We start from the raw sequence: 21,775 nt of genomic DNA, 5'->3' as shown, positions 1-21,775 counted from the left end.
TATCAGCTTAAACTTTTACGCTATATATTTCTTTTGGTAGAAAGTATTACTCTAAAATGTACTCTTCCCCCTCTCACTTTCTCTAAAAATCAACCATCAAATTCACTCATTTCGTATTTTGATCGCGCCGACCGCAACACATGACATGATGACATCCACCTTAACGCGCGTGTCCGCCGAATGAATGTATATTACGAATCCCTTGCTACATACACACGACATACGCACGACAGAGAAGTAGATATAGCTGTAGGGGAGCAAGCGATGTTATTTCCGAGTCAGTCTACCGTCGGTGTTGGCGGCGTGCTCAGTCTTCGACTGACTCGTTGCTTGGTCTCGTCTATCGTCGTGCTGAACTGCTCGCATTAATTGGCAGACAACAGTCGATGTGGTCACATAATTCTTCAGTCACGAATATCCATTATGTTTTTATACTTCTAATAACAACGTAGTAACTTGGACGCAAATTGGAAGGAAACCTTTTCTCAAGAGAAACAGAGGCAGCCTGTAAGTGTGAATCTACGAGTTCGAGTGTGTGCACTTGTGCTTTAATTTGAAAATAACTCCCCTGATCGCAAGTTTCGAGCAACCGATAGTTCCTAAACTTTATCAATGAACGCATATTATCTGAAAATGTTAGGATATTTTTTAATAATTTTTTTAGAACTTTTAGAAGTGTGATGAATTCGAATTTTTAGAAGTGTGATGAATTCGATAAACTTTTTTTGTGTTTATATCGTCGTTTTTTATTGTAATTTAATTTCAATGGGATCGAGAAAAATTTTGGAGAGAATAACTAGATCATATTGATCATAATTTCATCAGTTATTGAATTAATCAATAACACGAAATATATCTTAAGTGAATCTTAAGTGAATAAAAGATTCGTAAAGAAGAAAGGGAGCGATCCATGGAGTAACTTGTATCTTCTTCGTAAAGGGAAAAATTGATCGGATAACTAAGAAATAAGCGCGATAATAAACCGAAAAAAATAATGTAATACACATGGATTTACGACACGCCAGGTTTTGTCGATTATAACTTTATATTTTTTTAATTTATAACGTTAATTTATGGTTTCTTACTTGTGCTATCTTTAATATTGTTGTTTTACTTTATTCTTTGACTTTAACCTTGTGATTAATTGTCACAAATGAAAATGATAAAACAAAGATTTCTTTTAGCGATTTGACACATTGCGAAATAATTGTGAAATTTATCGCGTGTATTGAATACTGATGATTAAACTGTATCTCGTGAAATACAGAAACATACGACAGCACATAAAAAGATATGACCAGAACGAAATTCCTCTAATGATATAAAAGTTAAAATTAGTACACGAATTAAATCAACAGCAGATCAACAACAGATTCTCCGAATAGTCGTTAAAAAATATTAGTATTTTATTCATTATTTTGATAACATTAATTTATTTTATATAAAATAACATGTTCATGTCAAAAAGTATTAGTATTTTATTCATCATTTCGATAATATTAATTTATTTTATATAAAATAACATGTTCATAGAACATTTTCGAATGAGCTTCTCAAAAATAGCGATTCGAAAACAAAGAAAACACGCGAACGAACCGTACGAATTCATTGCATATGACTGCCATAATAAACTGTGAGCGAGGCGAACTTTTTGCGATCTTACATGACTAATGAAAACTAACAGTGAGATAAAGCGAATAAAAATAAGTCGTCCGACACAACGTAGACAACGTAATTGCATTCCTGCACGGATTACTTCATCCTGTAGATTGCGCGATGAGAACGTGAGAACAAAATCCCGTGCGCTAATGTAAAAATGTCTAAAAAAATCATACGCGATTTGTAATCATTCTACCTTCGGCATGCGCAGAAAGGACATGTTTTTACGAAATTTCATTTTGCCAAATGCTTCATTCTGAATCAATCGTAGTCATTCGTAAAGCTCCTTCGTGAAAAGAAACGCCGGGCAAAAAATAAAGATTTTTAAACCGTGTCATCTGGATTACTAAGGCTCGCATTAATAATCATTTCTTGAAATGTCTCAGATAAATCATTTCTTGAAGTGTCTTGTCTCATCTAAGATACTTCAGTCGAGTTCCTCCATTGAGAATTGTCTTAGACGACGCAGTTCAATAGAACTGATTCTGAGAATCAATTTGATATTTGTGACGTCATATTTCATTTGATGTCGAAATATTGGTTGCTACGCGATATGTATTTCTTTCTCAAATCTGTCATATGTCAATAATGGTTAAGGAAGAAATTTCACTTTTTTCGAAAAAATTTTTAGTGAGATGTACGATTAATTTTAAAGACATAATAGAGAATAAGAAAACAGAGAGAGATAGCACGACTGCTAAAACAAAGCGCGTCTGTCAGAACAAGAAGCGTGGGTGATAGTAGCTGCGCTCTTACTGCCAGTGCTTACATCAATGAAAATGTAATCATACAAATTTAAATAAAATGTGAAAATTATAGCTTATATTTCATATATTTCGTACGCAATTACGTACATTGTGGTTTAATTTAAAACAAAAGACAACGGTGCAAATTACTGAAAGAATGGCAACATCGGATGACAATATCCTGTGGGGGTAATACAAATGAAGATATATTGCAACAAGCTCGTTAACAGAAATTATAAATTTGCATTTCCTCGTATTATCAAATTCCATCTGTGTGATTCGGATAATATTCCAAATATGTTAAACATACTTCCCTTACGCTTCACTTAATGAGCCTTAAGGCAACACGTTTGGAATTTGGTAGCCATAGTGATAATTATTAATCAATGCCAAACGCTCGATTAAACGTGTTTGACCCTGGTTCAACGTTAGATTACTTAATAACGCATGCAATATAAAGGTAGTACCTAGTTAGAAACCACTGTCTCACCTTCATTCACCTAAAAAATATATCCTCTACGTACTTGTAACGCGTACAAAGTGCTTTGTTACAAGGATTTTCGCTCCCATTGGCGATGCCCATTATTTTAATAACAACATAATAATGCACGAATGACGGAAGCCTTCGGATATGATAAGGCGAAAAGTCATATCGCACACGTCATGCCCGTTTGTATACGTAAAAAACGATATTTTTAAACTATCACTTTTCCTTGTTCATGTCGCGACCTCAAAATACAGCGTGGTACCGCCACGATTCCGCGAAATATTTCTTCGCATTTCGATGCGTGGCACTATATTCACTGTTTTACCTACCGGATTCCAGCTGCCGCTCATATTATTTCCCCGTCGATGCTGAACTATTCGTTGCACCACGAAAGAGGATATTAGATAATGATAGCGGCAAACTGGAGCTAAATCGTTCTTAAAACTTCCGTCGAAATTATCATGGAACTTACTCTGGAAAACAATGCGATGAAAATGGACGTGCACCGCGAAGATGTAAAAAATGCCTTCAAATATGACGGTTCCGCACGGATGTCTCATTTATCAAAAATGGCCGCGGTGGACATCGAATTCAACGATTTGATGTATTCGACGCCAGGCGCCTCTCGAAAAGGTAACTGCCTATAATTACGTAAAAATAAGTAAGAAAAGTAATAACATCAATGCGCATATTAACAAATACAAATATCCGTTCCGTCAAGAACAACTTTTTGCAAATTATTTGCGTATTACTTGCTTATGCTTAGTTTCATCCATTCTACTTTCACACGAACGATTGTACGAAACATACCAGATGTGCATATAATCATATACATATATAATTATACATTTTTATGGACACATTCTATTATTAATAATACATAATTATATTTTTTATCGGTGTCTATAGACACTGTTAAAACAACAAAAGATGGGAGAAAGTGATGTAGCTTGGACCTATTTTACCTTAGAATCATGTCGATTTCAGCACTTTATTCAATGATATTTTTGCTTTGTTAATGCGATAATTCGTTGTGTTTACCACCGTAAATAAGAATTCTTAAATTCTTATAATAATTCTGGATAGGAATAAACGAAAAGAAATCGCTAGATAGCGCGCTGAAATCGACATGAATCCAAATTAAAACAGGTCCAATTCTAGTAGTAGAAATTGATTGGCTGTTGCCCAATATTTGGTCAGCGTCGATCAATGGTCAGTCAACCAATTTGTGTTGCGCGGGAAAGTACCTTCCCTCTACTTTATAAACACAGTTAATATCAATGAAATTAATTAAGATAAGAAATAAAAAGCAATCGATATAAAATTATTTAGAAGAAATAAGTATTATTAAAAATATTATTGATAAGAAAAATTAAAAACAAGAAAAGAAAAGAAAAGTACGTAATTTTGAACTGATATAACTGTATGTTCGCACAAATTTCTCCATTCTGTCACTGTATAATCTTGGTTGAAAGTCAAAACCAATATGGTATAAACCGTCAGGTGAAGGTGCATTGGGACGCTGTATACCAATCAATGTATCATTGGATATTATCATGTTATTTATTTTCAATAGAGACTTGCTAATTATATAAACTATCGGTGCGGATCGGGGTGTGCGTCGGGATGCATTTATCGATACAAATATTTCGACGTGAATAACATATGTTTCATTCGAATCGCCCGACGACCCTCTCGTGCGCTCTCCTGATAAGATCACCGACAGGCAGTAGCTCTTTTCACTTACTCATGCATTCATTGTGCAAACAATTATCCTACGTTGAGATTTCCGATAAAACTTCTCATTCAATTAGCAAGTACGACTTGCTAATTGCTACTTGATATCTAAATATAGCTGTCATAATATACACATAATTATAATTTTAAGGGGAGGTTCTAGTCAAAATCGAAAAAAAACATGTTTTTTTTTTGCTTTATTTTCATCCTTAGGGTCTTGAAAATGTGTAGCCAAAAGGATATTTCCCTATATAATTTATTTTAGGAGTTATAGCGTATTAGACGAAAGAGTGCGTCGGCCGAAAAACAGGTATAAACGCGCGCTCGGAGCGGCTTCAAGGGAGGGGCATTTTTCACCGCCTAAGCGGTGTATTTACTACAGGTAGCAAGTTTGTGCCTGTCTCAACGAATTCCTGTACATTCCTGTCTAATGTGTGCTCGTACACCCTCGGTCAGACGTGCGTTCTATACTTCTATTTACAGTAACGTATTTCAGTTGCGTTTCGAACGTGGGGCAAGTAAGTGTTTCAAAAATGCCGAACACACGAAAATCAGTGGGAACTGTTCGACCATATCGGCCTCGAAAGAAGAAATTCAGTTATAATCCCGATAAAATAGAAGCAGAAACTGAGTATGCTAGTACTTCAGCGAAAAAAAGTTAAAGACGCGAGTTACGATGATATTGAAATTGATGTTGGCCATAATAACGTTATTATAAATTTTCTGACTGTTTTCACCTTTTTGTCTCAGTGTTTAAAATGTAAAAAATGTGACGGTGATGTGACATTTTCTCATACGTGTGACCGTGGACTTGGTTTTAATTTAGTAATCAAGTGCAAGTGCAATGATCAACAACGCGTTTCTTCGAGTCCTTTAGTAAATGGCGCATACGAAATAAATCGCCGTTTGATGTTTGTTATGCGGATTCTGGGATTCGGATTACGGTCGATAAATACTTTTTATTCCCTAACGGAACTGTCTTCAGGCTTTGCAAATGGTACGTACTATGCATTTATCACTAATCTGCTCGAGGCAGCAAAGAGTACATTCGAAGTTATTCAACGTAAAGCGATTGCTAAAGAAAGACAGAAGAACGCGGAGGCGGGAAATGAAGAAACACATTTGAGCGTGTCGGGCGACGGTTCGTGGAAAAGACGTGGCTTTTCGTCGTTATTTGGAATTGCAACGCTGATCGGAAAATATACGCACAAAGTGTTGGATTTTGTTGTAAAGTCGTCATTCTGCCAAAGCTGCAGCAACTGGGCCAGCAAAAAAGGAACTAATAAGTACGATATCTGGCATGATACTCATGAACAACATTTCAACATAAATCACATTGGAAGTGCTGATAAGATGGAAGTAGATTGTATGAAAGAAATGTTTTGTCGATCAGAATCGCACGGCGTGAAATATGCTACATATATCGGCGACGGTGACACGAAAACTTTCCAAGCTCTCCTCAACTTCCACCATGAACCTGCCCTTACAGCATCAGTTCAAGAAGCAATTCCACCCGTATATGAAGCTCTTTCAAGTGACGATTTGCTGCAAAGATGCACAGGTGGAAACACGCAAAATGACAACGAAAGCTTCAACGCTTATCTGTGGAAACTGGTTCCCAAACACCTTCATTGTGGCGAACAAACCATCAGAATAGCAGCATACATAGCTTCCGGCATCTTTAATGAAGGTTATTCATCTATATTAAAAACCATGTAGACGTTGGGAATCGTAATCGGAACAAACAGCAGAAACTTCGCTGCGAAGACTGACGAAGAGCGCGTCAAGTCAGCGAACGCGAGTCAGTCAGAGTTGATGTAAAAGGCCAGAATTGAAAAAATTAGCGCCCAAGTGCAGCAAAACATGCTCTTTGAGGATGAGGAAGGAACCCTGTATAGTGCTGGAATAGCTGATTAGATGTAAGTGTCAAAAAACAAACATTACTTACAATTTTTTCTTCCTCAAATTTTAGACGCGTTTTTCTCGAAACAACTTTTTTTTGCGCGCCGCACACGATTCCGCTTCAACGACTTAACCGATTTCGATGTTTGACGGCTCAAATTAAAGCTTATTCAATTTAGGGGGCCTTCAAGAAGCGTTTAAAAAAAAATTGTTTATTATTGTTTTTTTAACGTTAAAGCAAAACAAAAAAACGGGAAAAGAGGGTCTTCTTTTTCGTAATGACCGTCATTTCTTTTTAAAAGGGTTTTTTACAAATCGGAAAATCATAAGGCCCCCCAAATTTCATCTATTTTAAGAATATTTTTGGTTTTTTTGTTTCAGATCACTTGGCAGGACCGTAGAGTGTGCAGCGCACATTGCTTATGGCCGCGCACGGCTTTATTCAGTGAGGGCTGGAGCCGTCATTTTGATTTTTTTGGGGGGAAAAAATGTTATTTATATTTTCAAATATGTACTAATAAATGCAATAAAAAGTTTTTTCAAAAAACATTTACGTTCGCTCAAAAAAAAAAATCATGAAATTACGTTAATTTGCGGGCCTTTTGACTAGAACCTCCCCTTAAACATGCAGTTGTTAATCTCCACATCTAATGTTTCAATAACACATTTGGTTATTACGAAAATTGCTATAGAAGCATGATTAAGATAATTTTTTAGACTTTTGTGGCAAATCATTTCAATCACACACACGCATGCCCACGTACACACGCATACAGCGCTTACAGGTAAAATATTACCTGTGAATAAATTGGCCAGTGACACTACAGTTTTATTATTCGTATAAGTGATTAAACTAGTAGACAACAGTAACTTATTAGCCAGTTTATTACAGTTAATAACATTTTTGTGAATTCGCAAATTAAAGGTTGTAATATTTATCTCGGTGAGTTTTACAACGCATCTCGTGATTGCCTAAAAAAATATATTTCCCGAAAATTACTAAAAAAACACAAATTGTGAAAACGCATTGCGAAACTCATCGGAAAATAGTGTTGTAACCTTTAATCTACCGATTATAGAACATATGAACGGGATCTGCAAAACATGATAAGCGCAATATTAAATTACGCAATCTGTTTTTCATCCGATGCATAATTGCGTTTGCAAAATCAAAGATATGTCATAAGATAATCAAGATATTAGGCAAGTGTGATATTAGGCAAACGACATTTAATCGTTATCTTCAATATACGAAGGCATTCGTGATCTGCTACAACGAAGACCCATAATGCGATTATAATTTCCTATTGTTTCCTGGTCGCTTTCTATGCGGACGTGAGGTTTCCAGACGTTTTCTTCATCGGTGTGATCGAATTACCTAACTTTGTTAAGCAAGCATGCAAATTCAAGCGATTTTCGTAAACAATGTACGATTAACATTATAAACGCAACTAGGCCATTTTTTACTCACTTTTAAATACTTTTTTTTTCCAATTTCTATGGAATTTCATCACTGGGAGGCTTTCTTTATCATAAAACAAATAATATTATAAGTTTCAAAAAAGCCCATGGATAATTACAAACAAAGTGGGTTAAAAATGACCATCCGCGATTCTAATATTAGAGATGTGTGGTGCAATAATGACGATTTCTCTTATCACGAATCGTGATTGGACTCGTGCTGTCACAGCGAATAAATCTCTCCACACGAATTGAATGAAACAAACGGGAGTTTAAGTAACCTAAGACCGGTATTCATAGTCGGATCTTATATTTAAGGACGCCTTCAGTTTATCTTCGGTTACTCTAAGGCGCATTTCATCGATTCACGAAGCATCTGAAAATAAACTTAAAGACAATATTAAGTATAAGATCTGACTATAAACACCAACCTAAGTTCAGTTTTTTTAAAACCTGATAGTCACAGATCTGCCAACGCACGGCGGAGATTTATGCGGTGAGCTAAGCTGCCGACTGTGTATCGGTCGACACACATATCAGGAAGTATAAAATTGATTTAATTATTCTACGCCATGATACATATTATTTATGAAATATTTATGAAATGAAATATTAATGACTGTTCTAGTATATGCTCAATATGAGATAATTTCTTGCTACTCCCTGCCAGGCATTAAAATTGCAAAATACATAGTAGTATACATAGCAAACAAAGTTATTACGACGACGAGGAAAAATAAGAAATGTAAGAGAATGGAAAAATAGAGAAATGGTAAGAATTTTTCGAGGAACATAATACGCGCGCGATTAGCCCTTTGGATACTAACACCATTATAGTGGCTCTCCGTTGGAAGATTTTTTAAGAAGCCACTTTAATGGTTCTTTTGTAAAACTTGCATTGAGATTCAGTGGATAACTTGTTGTTATTAGTACAATAACTTGCTCACTTTCTTAACACTGTAAATACACAGCTCATTGATTCATTAGCTATTATTTTACTAAAATATTATCATTAAACTATACTAACGCAGCTACAGTGAATCATATAGTGACAAACATCGATCGGACTGCTATTATTCATTATTACGCGCGTTCAACGGCGAAGTTGCACAGCGGTAATAGAGTTCTGTCATCCAGGTCAGCTGTAGTTAAAGGGTTAATATACGGCGATAAATTATATTTAATCAGCGCGTGCTTTCGCTCAACAGACGATACGTAAGTCGCGAGTTAGAAAACGTTCTTCACAATTCTGCCAGGGTTAACGATCGAAGCGTGACCGACAATTTTGTACGGTATATTAGTTGCACCCAAGTGACAGCGAACATCGCGAACTCTGCAGTCCCTTTTCTCTCACAGGACGCAGCGAGATCAAGCAGATGGGCGCTGACATAGCATCATTCAAATGTCACGGTGCGCAACAATTGGAGAATAATAATCCTTTTCAGGAAAATCACCCGCCGGCTTTAAGTTTTCATCATTCGTGCGGGAATGTTAACTGATAAATTCGCATGCAAAAAGCATAAAGAAGAAATGATGATGACTACTGGCGACGTGACATGATTATCTCGATGAGTCAATAATCGTTGGAATTATACCTTGCAACACAGTTGAGAACTGTAAAAGCATATAATAATAAATAATATAGTCTATGTTTTACATAAGTTTAATAGATAAGATAATCTAATTTGCAATGTATAAAATACGTCAGTTCCGTGTTCGTTGTGGAAGATTCTAATAACGCATAATTCAATATAGTTCACACGGAGGAGAAAAACGAGGGACAAGAAGAAAATCGATAAATAGTCTTTATTATCAAAGTTAATGTTTGTTAACAAAATAAGTGCTTTGATAATAAGTACAAAATAAGTCGCCCTTGTTATCAAAGTAGAAACGGATATGAGATCGAACGCAGTATGTAACTATCTTTGTTTTTTGGTCAGCAATACTGCGAACTGGAGTTTTCTTATGTGACAACTTATTCTAAAAAATGTGTAACAAAACATTGACAGTAATGACCGTCTTCAACAAAACCTAGCTTCGAGCTCTAACTTCGAACTCTGACTTCGAGCTCTGGCTTCGAGCTCTGGCTTCGAGTTTTTATTATTTCTAGGAAAACTTAAATAATGATGTATCAAGAAATGTTAAAATGAAAATTATGCTTTCTGGCGATGCGGATGTTATGATGACTAACAGATTAATCTTATTTTATCTTGCAACAATTTATCTAGAGCATTACAATTGATTATTATTTATATCAATTTAATAAATAAGAACGGCTGACTGAGAGTATTCAAAATGCGTTAATCTTATCTTGTTGGAGAATTCCGGCAACCTTCACGAGAAGAGGAAAAGTGCTAAGATCAAGGAAGAAAATTACTAAGTAGCTGTCCTTATTAAAGAATAAATAAATACAAGAACGGAAACTGAAACAGATTATCAGCTGCTTTATCACTTATTTGCTACAGTTGTTATCATTTTCTTAATGAACCCTTTGCACTCCGGGCCTTTTTCGCGCGGCGCACCAGCAAAGGGGCACATGGTAAGGAAAAGTGCTAAGATCAAGGAAGAAAATTACTAAGTAGCTGTCCTTATTAAAGAATAAATAAATACAAGAACGGAAACTGAAACAGATTATCAGCTGCTTTATCACTTATTTGCTACAGTTGTTATCATTTTCTTAATGAACCCTTTGCACTCCGGGCCTTTTTCGCGCGGCGCACCAGCAAAGGGGCACATGGTAAGGAAAAGTGCTAAGATCAAGGAAGAAAATTACTAAGTAGCTGTCCTTATTAAAGAATAAATAAATACAAGAACGGAAACTGAAACAGATTATCAGCTGCTTTATCACTTATTTGCTACAGTTGTTATCATTTTCTTAATGAACCCTTTGCACTCCGGGCCTTTTTCGCGCGGCGCACCAGCAAAGGGGCACATGGTAAGGAAAAGTGCTAAGATCAAGGAAGAAAATTACTAAGTAGCTGTCCTTATTAAAGAATAAATAAATACAAGAACGGAAACTGAAACAGATTATCAGCTGCTTTATCACTTATTTGCTACAGTTGTTATCATTTTCTTAATTAACCCTTTGCACTCCGGGCCTTTTTCGCGCGGCGCACCAGCAAAGGGGCACATGGTAAGTGAGAGTCACCACTGGAATGCAAAGAGTGCTACACGATACTTTCTTCTAATGGACATCTAGGTCTAAAGGTCTACGTTGATATTCTGGCCGTTCTATTTAAACATAATGTTACATGATATTAATGTTAAAACAGGTTCAAAGTTTTAGATAAAATAGTCGTTGCTATCTTTAATTCGACAACATGTTATGACATCTATTAAATTTTCGAAATTATGAGTCCGTGGTACTTACGGTATCAGCGTATATTTCTTAAAATGTTGCGGGACGTGATAAGCGAGCTAAGTAACTAAATTATGAACGTTTACATGTGACTACACATTACGTAAACACACGTGGTATATTTTCGTTTTAGCAATTACTGGTCAAAGCCATTGCTATTCAGGTGCAAGGCGCTACTTAATGTTCCGCATAATTTACAGAGTCAAACTTAATACTAAAAGGGATCAGCGGACAGTTCAAGTCGGGCGAGTTGACGGCGATATTGGGTCCTTCCGGTGCCGGGAAATCGACGCTCCTTAATATTCTTGCGGGTTACAAGTGAGTTAAATCATTATTGACTATATTCTGTTACGTTAATTCTTCTCTGTTTTCTTCTCTTTTTTTTTCACCAACCAATTGAAGTTATTAATTTTGCAACTTCTTCGGCCACAATTGTCTCTGCGCGGTTAATCGACAATTTACGTGTATAATGTACAATCGGCAACCAAGCAGATATTTGCGTATTGCAAATTTATGACTGCCTAAGGATTCTAAATTGTTTTACTTACAATCAATAAATTGTTTTATACGAACCATATTGTACCATTATATTAATTACATCGATAATTCTATTACGTCATTTCCTAAAGAACCGCATAATGTATGTGAGACATGTAAGAAGTATAACAACCTTTGAGGATCACCGACCGCGACCTATGACATATCGAATAATCAATAGTAATGGATTTAACACGAGTGCACGGTTAGCTTTGACGTGAAATTCAGGAACTAAAGTAGTTACAGTAATAAAAAGTCGTGGCGCAAAACAAGCGTTTTATTTCACAGCATTGTAGTATAATGGTTTATATTTGACATTATAGTTATGATTTAATTATAGATGCACGGACATAAATGGGTCTATAAATATTAATGGACAACCGCGAAACATTCGGGAATTCAAAAAAATGTCGTGTTACATTATGCAACAGGACCTTGTGCAGCCAAAACTCACGGTTTCTGAAGCAATGGCATTCGCCGCCGACTTGAAGCTTGACAAAAGAAAATCCCTGTTTGAAAAACACATTGCCGTGAGTATACTTGAACTCGATATATAAATAGGTAGTATCCTTAACCTCTTGTGCTTACCTTTTGTGTTATATAATTCGCAAAAGACGTCATGCCAATTACAAATCTTGTTTTTCTTGGTGAAATAACTAAAAAATTGTTGATCGATATTAAGTGTTCCGTGTATCCTAATTACATTCTGTGACGCAGAGATACCTCACATATTCACAACACGAAGATTATGCTACAAAAATACACTACCGGTTATTAATTTAAATAAATAACAAATAAGTAACAAATATCTCGTTAACCTGTTGAGTGCCAATTTCACGCGGCATTTCATTCACATCGCGTCACCGATAATCCATAATTACCGCATTTATTATATATTTTTATCATATATCATTATATTTATAAGATTACGAAATCATTATTATGAAAGAAAGAGATAACATAAAATATGCAGCATAAACGGAAAGTCCAGGGTGGACACTATCAATAGCCCACGCGACACTCAACATGTTAATGTTCCAAAAGAAGTAGCGAATGCATTTTTATTTAAAAAAATCCATAATGCTTCCTATTAATTATTGACATGTCTTTTTCATTTAAATGGAACACTGGCCATCGAATCCCTGATAACTTTGAAGTTTATTCACCTAGAAGTACAAGTACAAATCATCAAGTAGAAATACAAATAGTCTTTGGAAAGTTCTACAAGAAATATTGGATTAAAAATTTTGGATAAATTGATTGTCAGAATGTCTCGAGTTTGCGAGACTGTGATAAAGTGTTAAAAGTGAATACGTAGAAAGTAAAATTGCAAATGAAAGCAAAATCTAAGTGAAAATATTATCTTTAACTTCAATATTATGTATGACATTTAATTGATATTGTAAAAAATCCTTGCAATAAATCAGTAATTACAGTTATGTGTGTTTTCTTTTTACTTAAACTACTAAAACCCAAATAATTTTAACATTTATTCAAATTTAATTTAATTAACCCTTTCGGTACATTTGACGAGTGAGACTCGTCATCTGCTTACTTGGGCATAAAATGTATTACTTTTACATATTAATCCATATAGCGACAAATTAAATCCGTCCCATGGGCATAAAAATCTTAAAATAATTCAGTACTCAAAGGGTTAATGACCAGTGGTTTATACGAGTATGTCAAAAAAATTACTCAAAAGACAAACTGAAAATTTAATCCAATGTGAAATAGTAAAAAGAAGTAAGAAGAATGTAAGGGCGTGTTTAGCGTATCAAAATTCAAGAATAGAAATCAATGGAAAGTCTCTTCTTAAACAGAGATTCACCTTGAATTTTATAGAACTCTCAAGGTCAGTAACGATCTATTTCGTTGAATACAAATGTATTCTCTTAAACGTGACTATGGTGATGCGCGCGAAAGAAAGTGTGTGTAAGAGAGAGAGAGAGAGAGAAAGAGAAAGAGAGAGAGAAAGCAAATCTAAAGTATAAATACTTTAAGAATGAACTAATAACACGTTGTTGATATCATTATTGTACATAACGACAAATTTATCGAGAGTTTCAAACAACTCGTTAGTAAAAAATATATTCGGTAATCACTTAAACATCATATTGTTATCATTAATAAATAACGTTTACAGACATTCTAGAAATTTTTTTAAACAAAATGTAATAGATACATAATAATAGAATATATGTAAAATATGAATCAAATTTTTCGCACCTATCTCTATTTTTGGATTTGCTTTGTAAGACTTTATGCGATTTCCATGTTATTAATAATAACAAGATCTAGATATTTGGCTTCATGTACATACATCGGTTCGCAACGACTAACGTCATTAACCACCGAACACAATTTTTTACCGCTTCTCCCATCATTTATATAAGAAATAGGCAACACTACGCACATTTTTTTGCGTGGTACATGTATCGAGTTAGAATGTAAATCTAGATCAGAGAGATACAAAAAAGATAGCGAAGAATACGACACGATAGTATCCACGCTTACATCGCAGACACCGCAGACATCGCAGGTTTTTCTTATTTCATGGCCAGTTGAATCTTATATAATATCCAGTTTGTCATGTCATACACTACTTAAGTATATTGTACTAACAGCCGTATTATTACATATTTATACCGCATGAATCAGAAAAACATCCGGCACTTGCAGATAGACGAAATTCTTAATACTCTCAGATTGTCCGCTTCACGAAATACAACAACGGAAAAACTGTCTGGTGGGGAAAGGAAAAGGCTGATGATCGCTCTCGAGCTAGTGAATAATCCACCGATTATCTTCCTCGACGAACCGACCACGTAAGTGTAAAATACAAATTTAAAGAATGATCACGATCATTGATATCGACATTAATTGCATTTATCTACCAAGAAAGTTGTCTTTCCAATATTCATAAATTCTGTCTCTCGACGTACGATAAAACTGTGTTATAATTTTAAAGTATTTTATAATTACAATATTATAAATATAACTATAATTATATTAAATCATTATAAATTCCCTCCTCCCCCTCTCTTTTTCTCTGTGTTATGTTTAATCTCATAATTTTACACTATCTAATTTTCTATTATCTATTTTATTTTTTATCTCGGTGCTATGTATGATATTTACTTAAATATTCATAATTTAATAATAACATTGAAATTTAAGTTGTTTGCCTTATTTCAATAATTACACGTTTCAGTTTAATGATGCTTAATAAAAAGACATAAACGCGTTAGTGTAAATATCCCATACCTTAAATTAATTAAATAATTTCTCTAATACGTAATTACACAACAAACGAGAAAAAAGCAATTATTACAATGACTATTATTTGATATTTTGCTTCCCGCCAACTTTTATATTTAAAATATAATATTATTAATAAATATGGTTTGTATAAACTTATTCTTGATTCGATGAGTTTTACACACTTTTCGATACAAGAAAAAAAACATCTCGAGGACATTCTATACATTGCTATTTTCTGCATATATTCTCCTTTCACGCAATAATCACCTTGGAAATACTCATTTACGACTTCATAAATATTCATTTTTCAAAACAATCGACGCTGCACATTTAAATATGAATACTTATTTGGAGGAAATATACAAAGAATTTAAAAGATAATTGTCACTTACGCAATATCATTATTTAAGACAGAATACGTAAGAAGATAATTTTTCATCGAAACATGTTAAAAATGTAAATAATTCTCTAATAAAGGTAAATATACGCACGAATAGTCAGACATAAGAGATAAATTCTCGATAATAAGTTGTATATTCAATACGTGAAGGAAACAGCTGCGATGATTCATTCAGTAATATTTTAATGTTGTCTTAAGTATTGTGTTGTGTTAAGCGTTACAATAAGATGTTGAAATAAAGTGTTTGCTCTCGATAACAGTGAGCTGTATAATGCTTTCTCATGCGACGTTCTCGAATTTCCGAAATACATTACCAATGCAAATATGTTGTAGAATGAATCTGCTTTCAGTGGTTTGGATGAGCTGTCTTCTTCTCAATGTATCGAACTTCTGCAAAGATTGGCCCGTATCGGACGCACCGTCATATGTTCGGTGCACACTCCTAGCGCGAAAATATTTCAAAAATTCGACCATGTCTACGCCATTACCAGCGGACAATGCATTTACAGAGGTACTCCGAGCAACCTAGTGCCATATTTGCAAAGCATGGGCGTAGAATGTCCGAAACATTACAATCCCGCGGACTTCGGTGAGTTTACAAGTGTAAAAAGACGACCGAATGTTCGATCGATAAATTACTCTAATAATAATTAGTGATCTCAGCCGACATCGTACATGTGCGCGCAAAATAATGTTATTGAGCGTTTCAAGCGAATAGATTCACAGGTTACGTTAAATTGTTATTTGAAAAACACTGAAAGTCGCAAAATATGCACTGAAAAAAATATTTGCAGCTATGGCCAATTTTTATTGATTTTATAAAAATTTTGCGCCGCAGTCATTTACATTTTTGAAGCGGCGAATTGTAGTATCAATGTATGACTTTGGAAAGCCAAACAATCAATGTGCGAAGATAGCAAATAGTTGACTGCATTAGATAGTAACTTCGAACGCGTCCCGAATGGTCATGAACAGCATTAACGACCAGTGAAAATAATTTCTTATTTCTGATATGTTTAACGATTCATCTGTCATGGCAGATGAGTGGACGGTTAATAAATTATTAATAGAATTTGAAAATAAATTGTTGCTTATGTTAAGCTGTTATTTCTTAAATCGGAAGTGCTAACTATCAGCCGAATAAAGCAGGTGGCTTGCGCGATCAGACAAAGCGGTCATAGCAATATGCATAATTCAGTGAACACCAACTAATAGTAACGTAAAATCAATTTTATAATTCCCTACTCAACAATGTAAATGCAATATAACGCGTGTGTTATATAACAGTTACATTATTGAATGAGAAACTTTAACATTGATGTTATATGTTACTGTTAGTTGGTGGTCACTGGGAAGATGACCACTACGCAGGAATCAGTTTGTTGAAGCAGTCAACTAGTAGACCGTCGTACGGAAGTTATTTAGCCGGACCAACTAATTAGCAGTCCGCCGGAAAGTAGACAGTTGATTAGAGCAGCTAAGTCACGCATTAACTCCAGCAAAACTCGTATCAAGTCAGAGAATCGGCTATTGCAACCAACAGAAAAACAATGCCTTATTTTACCATCTAAGTTAGCTAACTCGGACAATTTCAGCTTGAAGCAAATTTCTTCTTCTGCGGTCATGTTAGGTCATGATAACCGTCTATTCTGATGCACGTGATAATCATTTCCACATGACGTAACATAATACTGCGTTTACTTAATAATACGTGTTTTTCTTTACATATCCTTGATAAATGTTTAATGTTTTGCAGAGAAGAAAAAAGAGAGAGAAGGGGTTTTTTAAAAAATGTATTCTTAGTTGAGTGGAAAAATCATAATAATACAATGTCGCGCTCTAATGTAAATATGGAGCTATTTAATATTATTTTTATTATTATTTAATATTATTAAGCTGCAATCATTTCAGTGATAGAAATCTCATCAGGCGATTACGGTTTCGACCTAACTGAGCGAATGCTCGCTTGCGTGGAAATGAAAGCACCGATTCTGCCGATTCAACGATCAAAGCAGGAGTTCGAATTTGAGAGAAAAAACCCAAGAATATTATGGTTCGATCAGTTCAGCACGCTAGTGAGAAGAATGACGATGCAGCTCTATCGAGACAGGGTAAGATCAAGCGAATATCGCATTTTGCCAATAACAAACACCAGGTGATCAATATCGAAACGCGAAGGAGATCCGTAAATTGATGGCATTCACGAAATTCAATATTGAATGATTTTGAAACAAACATAGCGATATCTTGAGCGAAAGGAAATAACAGGCTTTGATAAAAATTGATAAATCACAATTCGCACGAATGAACAATACTGATTCACGAAATTGTCAAAACGAACGTACAAATGAGCGATTTTTGTGTGTTCATAGAACTACATATACATGAAGATATTTTTCCACATATTTTTGGGATTCGTCATTGGCGGACTTTTCTTAGGCATGGGCAACGATGGGTCCAAGGCTCTCTTCAACTTTGGTTTTTGCTTTGCCTGTATTATAGTCTTTTTGTACATACCAATGCTGCCAGTACTACTCAGATGTAAGAATAATATTTTACATACATAGTTAGAATAACTGGTTCGTAGAAAAAAGAAGAAGGGAGAAAAGGCTGAGAGTAGTGAGAAATTAATTTAAACAATTTAATGCTCGTTGGCAATAGTACATTCGGGAATATTTCATAAATGTAAAAACAACAATTACCGTAATAATCTAATACTTCTACCGATCGCAAATTTTGTATTCATGTGATGACATGATCAATCTAAGGAAGAAATTAATCAACACGTGTCGATGAATTAATCAATTACGTCCAATCTTATTATTCATTGTTCTCATTACAGTTCCTGGGGAAATTTTACTGATGAAACGCGAGTACTTTAATAGATGGTACAAAATGAGCGCATACTACTGGGCACTAACTATAGTCAAAATACCTGAACAAGTAAGTCCTCGGAAAATTATATTTTCACTATTACATAATATGGAATATTTTACGCAGCAAGTTATTCGTCGAATATCCTGTCATTATCACTTTATGTTAGCGATCTTTAACTTAACAACAACGTTAAGGCTCCTGGAAACTTAACAACAACGTTAAGGCTCCTGAAACTCGCTTTGGTTATCCTTTAATGACGTTAAAAGCGAGGAAAATTATACCAATTTATGTGACGATATATGGAAAAAAATATACGCACAAAATAACACCCCGGGAAAAAATGATTATATATGATTATATAAAATCATATATAAATTTTGCCCATATATGTAATTACATATATAATCATATATATCTATACAAAGAAAATGATGTTACGTCATTTAATGAAATGTCGACATCATGTGCTGTCAGAAGTACAAATAACCAGAAGCATTTACTTCTACTACGATTGTATTTGCATATAATTTATAAATAACAGTATTTTTTTGTTGTGAACATATATGATTATATATAGTCATATATGAGCAAATTTCATATATGATCTTTTTTCTCTCGTAATCGATTCAGCACACTTGTGTCTAGACGCTTTCCTTTAACCTGGACAGTTGATAAATAGCCATAAAATTAACGTAACAGAAATCATGAGAAAAGAAAGGTTAAAAACGTAAGTTGCGTGTTATACTAATTCACGGCTATTTATTAATTATTCAGGTTAAAGGGAAGCGTCCGGCCATTTTTACAAATGTGCTAAATCGATCACGAGTGTTATTTTGTGCATGCCCAGTAAGCAAGCGACATTAAATCAATCTTTTAAAACATTGATTTTATGTGGATTTTATAAACATTTTGACAATATTTTTAGATATTAAAATTATGGTGTAGAAACATTATTTTTAATGTTTCGGTCAAATATTGTCAACAACAACGTTGTATACACTATTAAGAACTACATATTTGAAAACGTTACATGTTACAAAACATCGTAATAAATATTGTAACAACGTTGTGTTAACAATTTCTTGTTGACTGGATATATTCTTTTATTTCCACACATACCGTCACATAAATTGGTATGATTTCCCTCCTTTCTGACGTCCCCAAAGAAAGACATAGCAAATATCCAGGAGCCTTGAGCCACCTGAATATTAAAGTATCTCTCCTATCTGGATATGTTTTCCAGATAGTGTTATCATTAATATATCTCACCTTGGTCTATTTCATTACGGGGCAACCTTTGGAGTGGCAAAGATGCTCCATGTTCTTCAGCACTTGCTTCCTATGTGCATTCATCGCGGAAAGTATGGCCTATAGTATTGCCAGTGTATTTAATGTCGTGGTATGTCCAGAGCTGGTCGCGTGTGTACAATCTCACGATAGACGTGAAGTAATTAAGTGTCACGAGAGCGTATGAAATATGTTTGTCACAGCTGATGTATCTTGTTTTAGAACAGCGTATTTTTCGGTCCTGCGTTAACCTGTCCTCTGATACTCGTCGCGGTGCAAGGCTTTGGTGACCCCAGTCCTCTACCACTTTATCGAACAATTCTTATGTATACGAGCTATATCAGATACGGACTAGAGGCCCTTATAGCAGCCATGTATGGCAACGGTAGAAAAAGATTACCTTGTCCCTTGGAAGAGGTGTACTGTCACTTCAGTTCGCCTGTGGAAATCTTTCGGACCATCGGTAAGAATTAAAAAAATGTTTTAAATCACATTCAAAGATGTATTGCCCATTAATGCCCGTATGTTTAGTGGCGCATCAAGGGAGACATGAGTTTAGTATTTATCAAGCAAAATTACGTTTGTTAAAATACATGTGTTTCACTACCTAAATAATAAATATTAATTTATTAGATAGACATATATACACAATATTACAAATACGAAAATATAATTACTTTACTTTTCTTATTAATGCTATATTTATTTTTCTTATTAATGTTATATTTATGCATCAGTTGATCTAATAGATGCACAGATAGAAAGAGATATATATATAAATATTTAAATATGTGCGTGTATATGTATTTCGAGTATTACTCTAAATTACAAACTTTACATCACTATATTTTCAAAACAAGATAATCAATAATTCTAAAATTTGTGTATAACGTCCGCATATTAATCTTTAATGCTGTAATAGTTTTTCATTAAAATCTTATTTTTAGTTTAAAAGATGTCAAAAATAGAAATTAAAAATAGCAGTGTTAACTTTCATTACAAATATTTCAGTTCTCGGATGGTCAATCTTTTTCTAATTACGCGAATAAGGAGTTAAATAATATTTCAATGTGTACGCAGTACAAATTTGACATAATACTTATCAAATTCGTTTCATCTTACAGCCTCCTTTAAAACGGAATAATTTTTGGTCCAGGCTCTTAATTATTGTCAAATTTTTTATGTTACTTTTAAATACAATGCAGATCAATTTTTAATTTTCTCATTATTTTGAGTTATGGACAATACATCTTCAACCAGTTACCGCTTAGATGTTTTCCATGCCGAATTTCCATGCTGGAATTTCAAATTTTTCGTTTTCTAGGCAGGCAGACCGTCCCCAATTTTATGCTGGATATATTTGCCCTCATCATTATCTTGTGTCTTTGTAAAGGGATTTTATATTATCTGCTTAGACAACGGGTCCAACCAAATAAAACTTTCCAGATGCTTCATCTAGTGGGCACACTCGTCAAGAAACATTTCAATATGTAATAGATTGTATTTATTGCGTCCTATCTCTGATAATATAAAAGACCGTCGAATTTCGATATCATACATGCGTTTCGAAATTCTCTATGTAAAAAGAGCGCATACTCAATTCGTAGTATGTTCATGACACCAGATATGACGTGTAACGTTGTATCCAACGCGATATTACAAATATAGCGAGCAAAAATTTGTAATAAAAATAAAATTAATGATTTATCATGTAAGATTCTTGTAAGTGAAAAAAAATATATTGCACAGTTAAAATGGAAAGTTATACAAGGTGGGCCATTTTAATCGACCCAGTCGAATATTTCGAAAACCAAGCCCGGGAGAGAAAAATTTTTCAGACAAAAGTTGTTTGGTTTCGAGGGGACCATAAGACGGTACCATTGGTTTGACCTTGAAGAATTATTTGAAAGTCACGTGAAGGTCACCTCAATTTTTTTTAATGACATCCTCTATTTTTTATTACATATTCTTGTAGCTGACCTCGAGAGCTTTCCAAAACACTATAATGAAATGTTTCTTCATTGAGTACTTTTCGAGTTATAAAGCTCCAAAGTTGCAAT

The 21,775-nt window shown here is 34.4% G+C and overlaps 2 protein-coding genes across 3 annotated transcripts; both read left to right on the top strand.

Annotated features, from left to right (window-relative positions):
• Positions 1–265: 265 nt before the first annotated feature.
• On the top strand, positions 266–21,430 carry LOC106744512 (ATP-binding cassette sub-family G member 1-like). The gene is made up of 12 exons (XM_014619359.1): positions 266–507; positions 3,232–3,525; positions 11,551–11,668; positions 12,228–12,417; positions 14,570–14,715; positions 15,902–16,140; positions 17,463–17,662; positions 17,924–18,092; positions 18,394–18,494; positions 19,672–19,827; positions 19,938–20,178; positions 21,040–21,430. The coding sequence occupies exons 2-12, from the start codon at positions 3,354–3,356 to the stop codon at positions 21,207–21,209; spliced, it is 1,902 nt and encodes a 633-aa protein (XP_014474845.1). The 5' UTR covers positions 266–507; positions 3,232–3,353; the 3' UTR covers positions 21,210–21,430.
• On the top strand, positions 3,540–11,542 carry LOC106744513. Of its 2 annotated transcripts, none has more exons than XM_014619360.1 (2): positions 3,540–5,626; positions 5,699–6,906. In XM_014619360.1, the coding sequence occupies exons 1-2, from the start codon at positions 5,263–5,265 to the stop codon at positions 6,346–6,348; spliced, it is 1,014 nt and encodes a 337-aa protein (XP_014474846.1). In that variant the 5' UTR covers positions 3,540–5,262; the 3' UTR covers positions 6,349–6,906. The 2 variants fall into 2 exon arrangements, 1 of the variants encoding a protein (XP_014474846.1); XR_001374454.1 differs by adding an exon at positions 6,913–11,542 and having other exon boundaries at positions 3,541–6,548.
• Positions 21,431–21,775: the final 345 nt, after the last annotated feature.

Source organism: Dinoponera quadriceps, unplaced genomic scaffold (assembly GCF_001313825.1).
Source record: "Dinoponera quadriceps isolate SergipeBrazil2010 unplaced genomic scaffold, ASM131382v1 scaffold1266, whole genome shotgun sequence".
Taxonomy (NCBI): Eukaryota; Metazoa; Arthropoda; class Insecta; order Hymenoptera; family Formicidae; genus Dinoponera; species Dinoponera quadriceps.
The sequence above is the reverse complement of the archived record's forward strand: the minus strand, read 5'-3'. Positions and strand labels throughout refer to the sequence as shown.

Excerpts from the sequence above, each read along its gene's own strand:
- LOC106744513 (XM_014619360.1), top strand. The coding sequence starts at position 5,263 with ATGCTAGTACTTCAGCGAAAAAAAGTTAAAGACGCGAGTTACGATGAT. Across the intron at positions 5,627-5,698 it reads GTCTTCAGGCTTTGCAAATG|CGATTGCTAAAGAAAGACAG; the intron begins GTACGTACTATG and ends TTCAACGTAAAG.
- LOC106744512 (XM_014619359.1), top strand. The coding sequence starts at position 3,354 with ATGGAACTTACTCTGGAAAACAATGCGATGAAAATGGACGTGCACCGC. Across the intron at positions 16,141-17,462 it reads TTACAATCCCGCGGACTTCG|TGATAGAAATCTCATCAGGC; the intron begins GTGAGTTTACAA and ends CAATCATTTCAG. Across the intron at positions 18,495-19,671 it reads TAGTCAAAATACCTGAACAA|ATAGTGTTATCATTAATATA; the intron begins GTAAGTCCTCGG and ends TATGTTTTCCAG.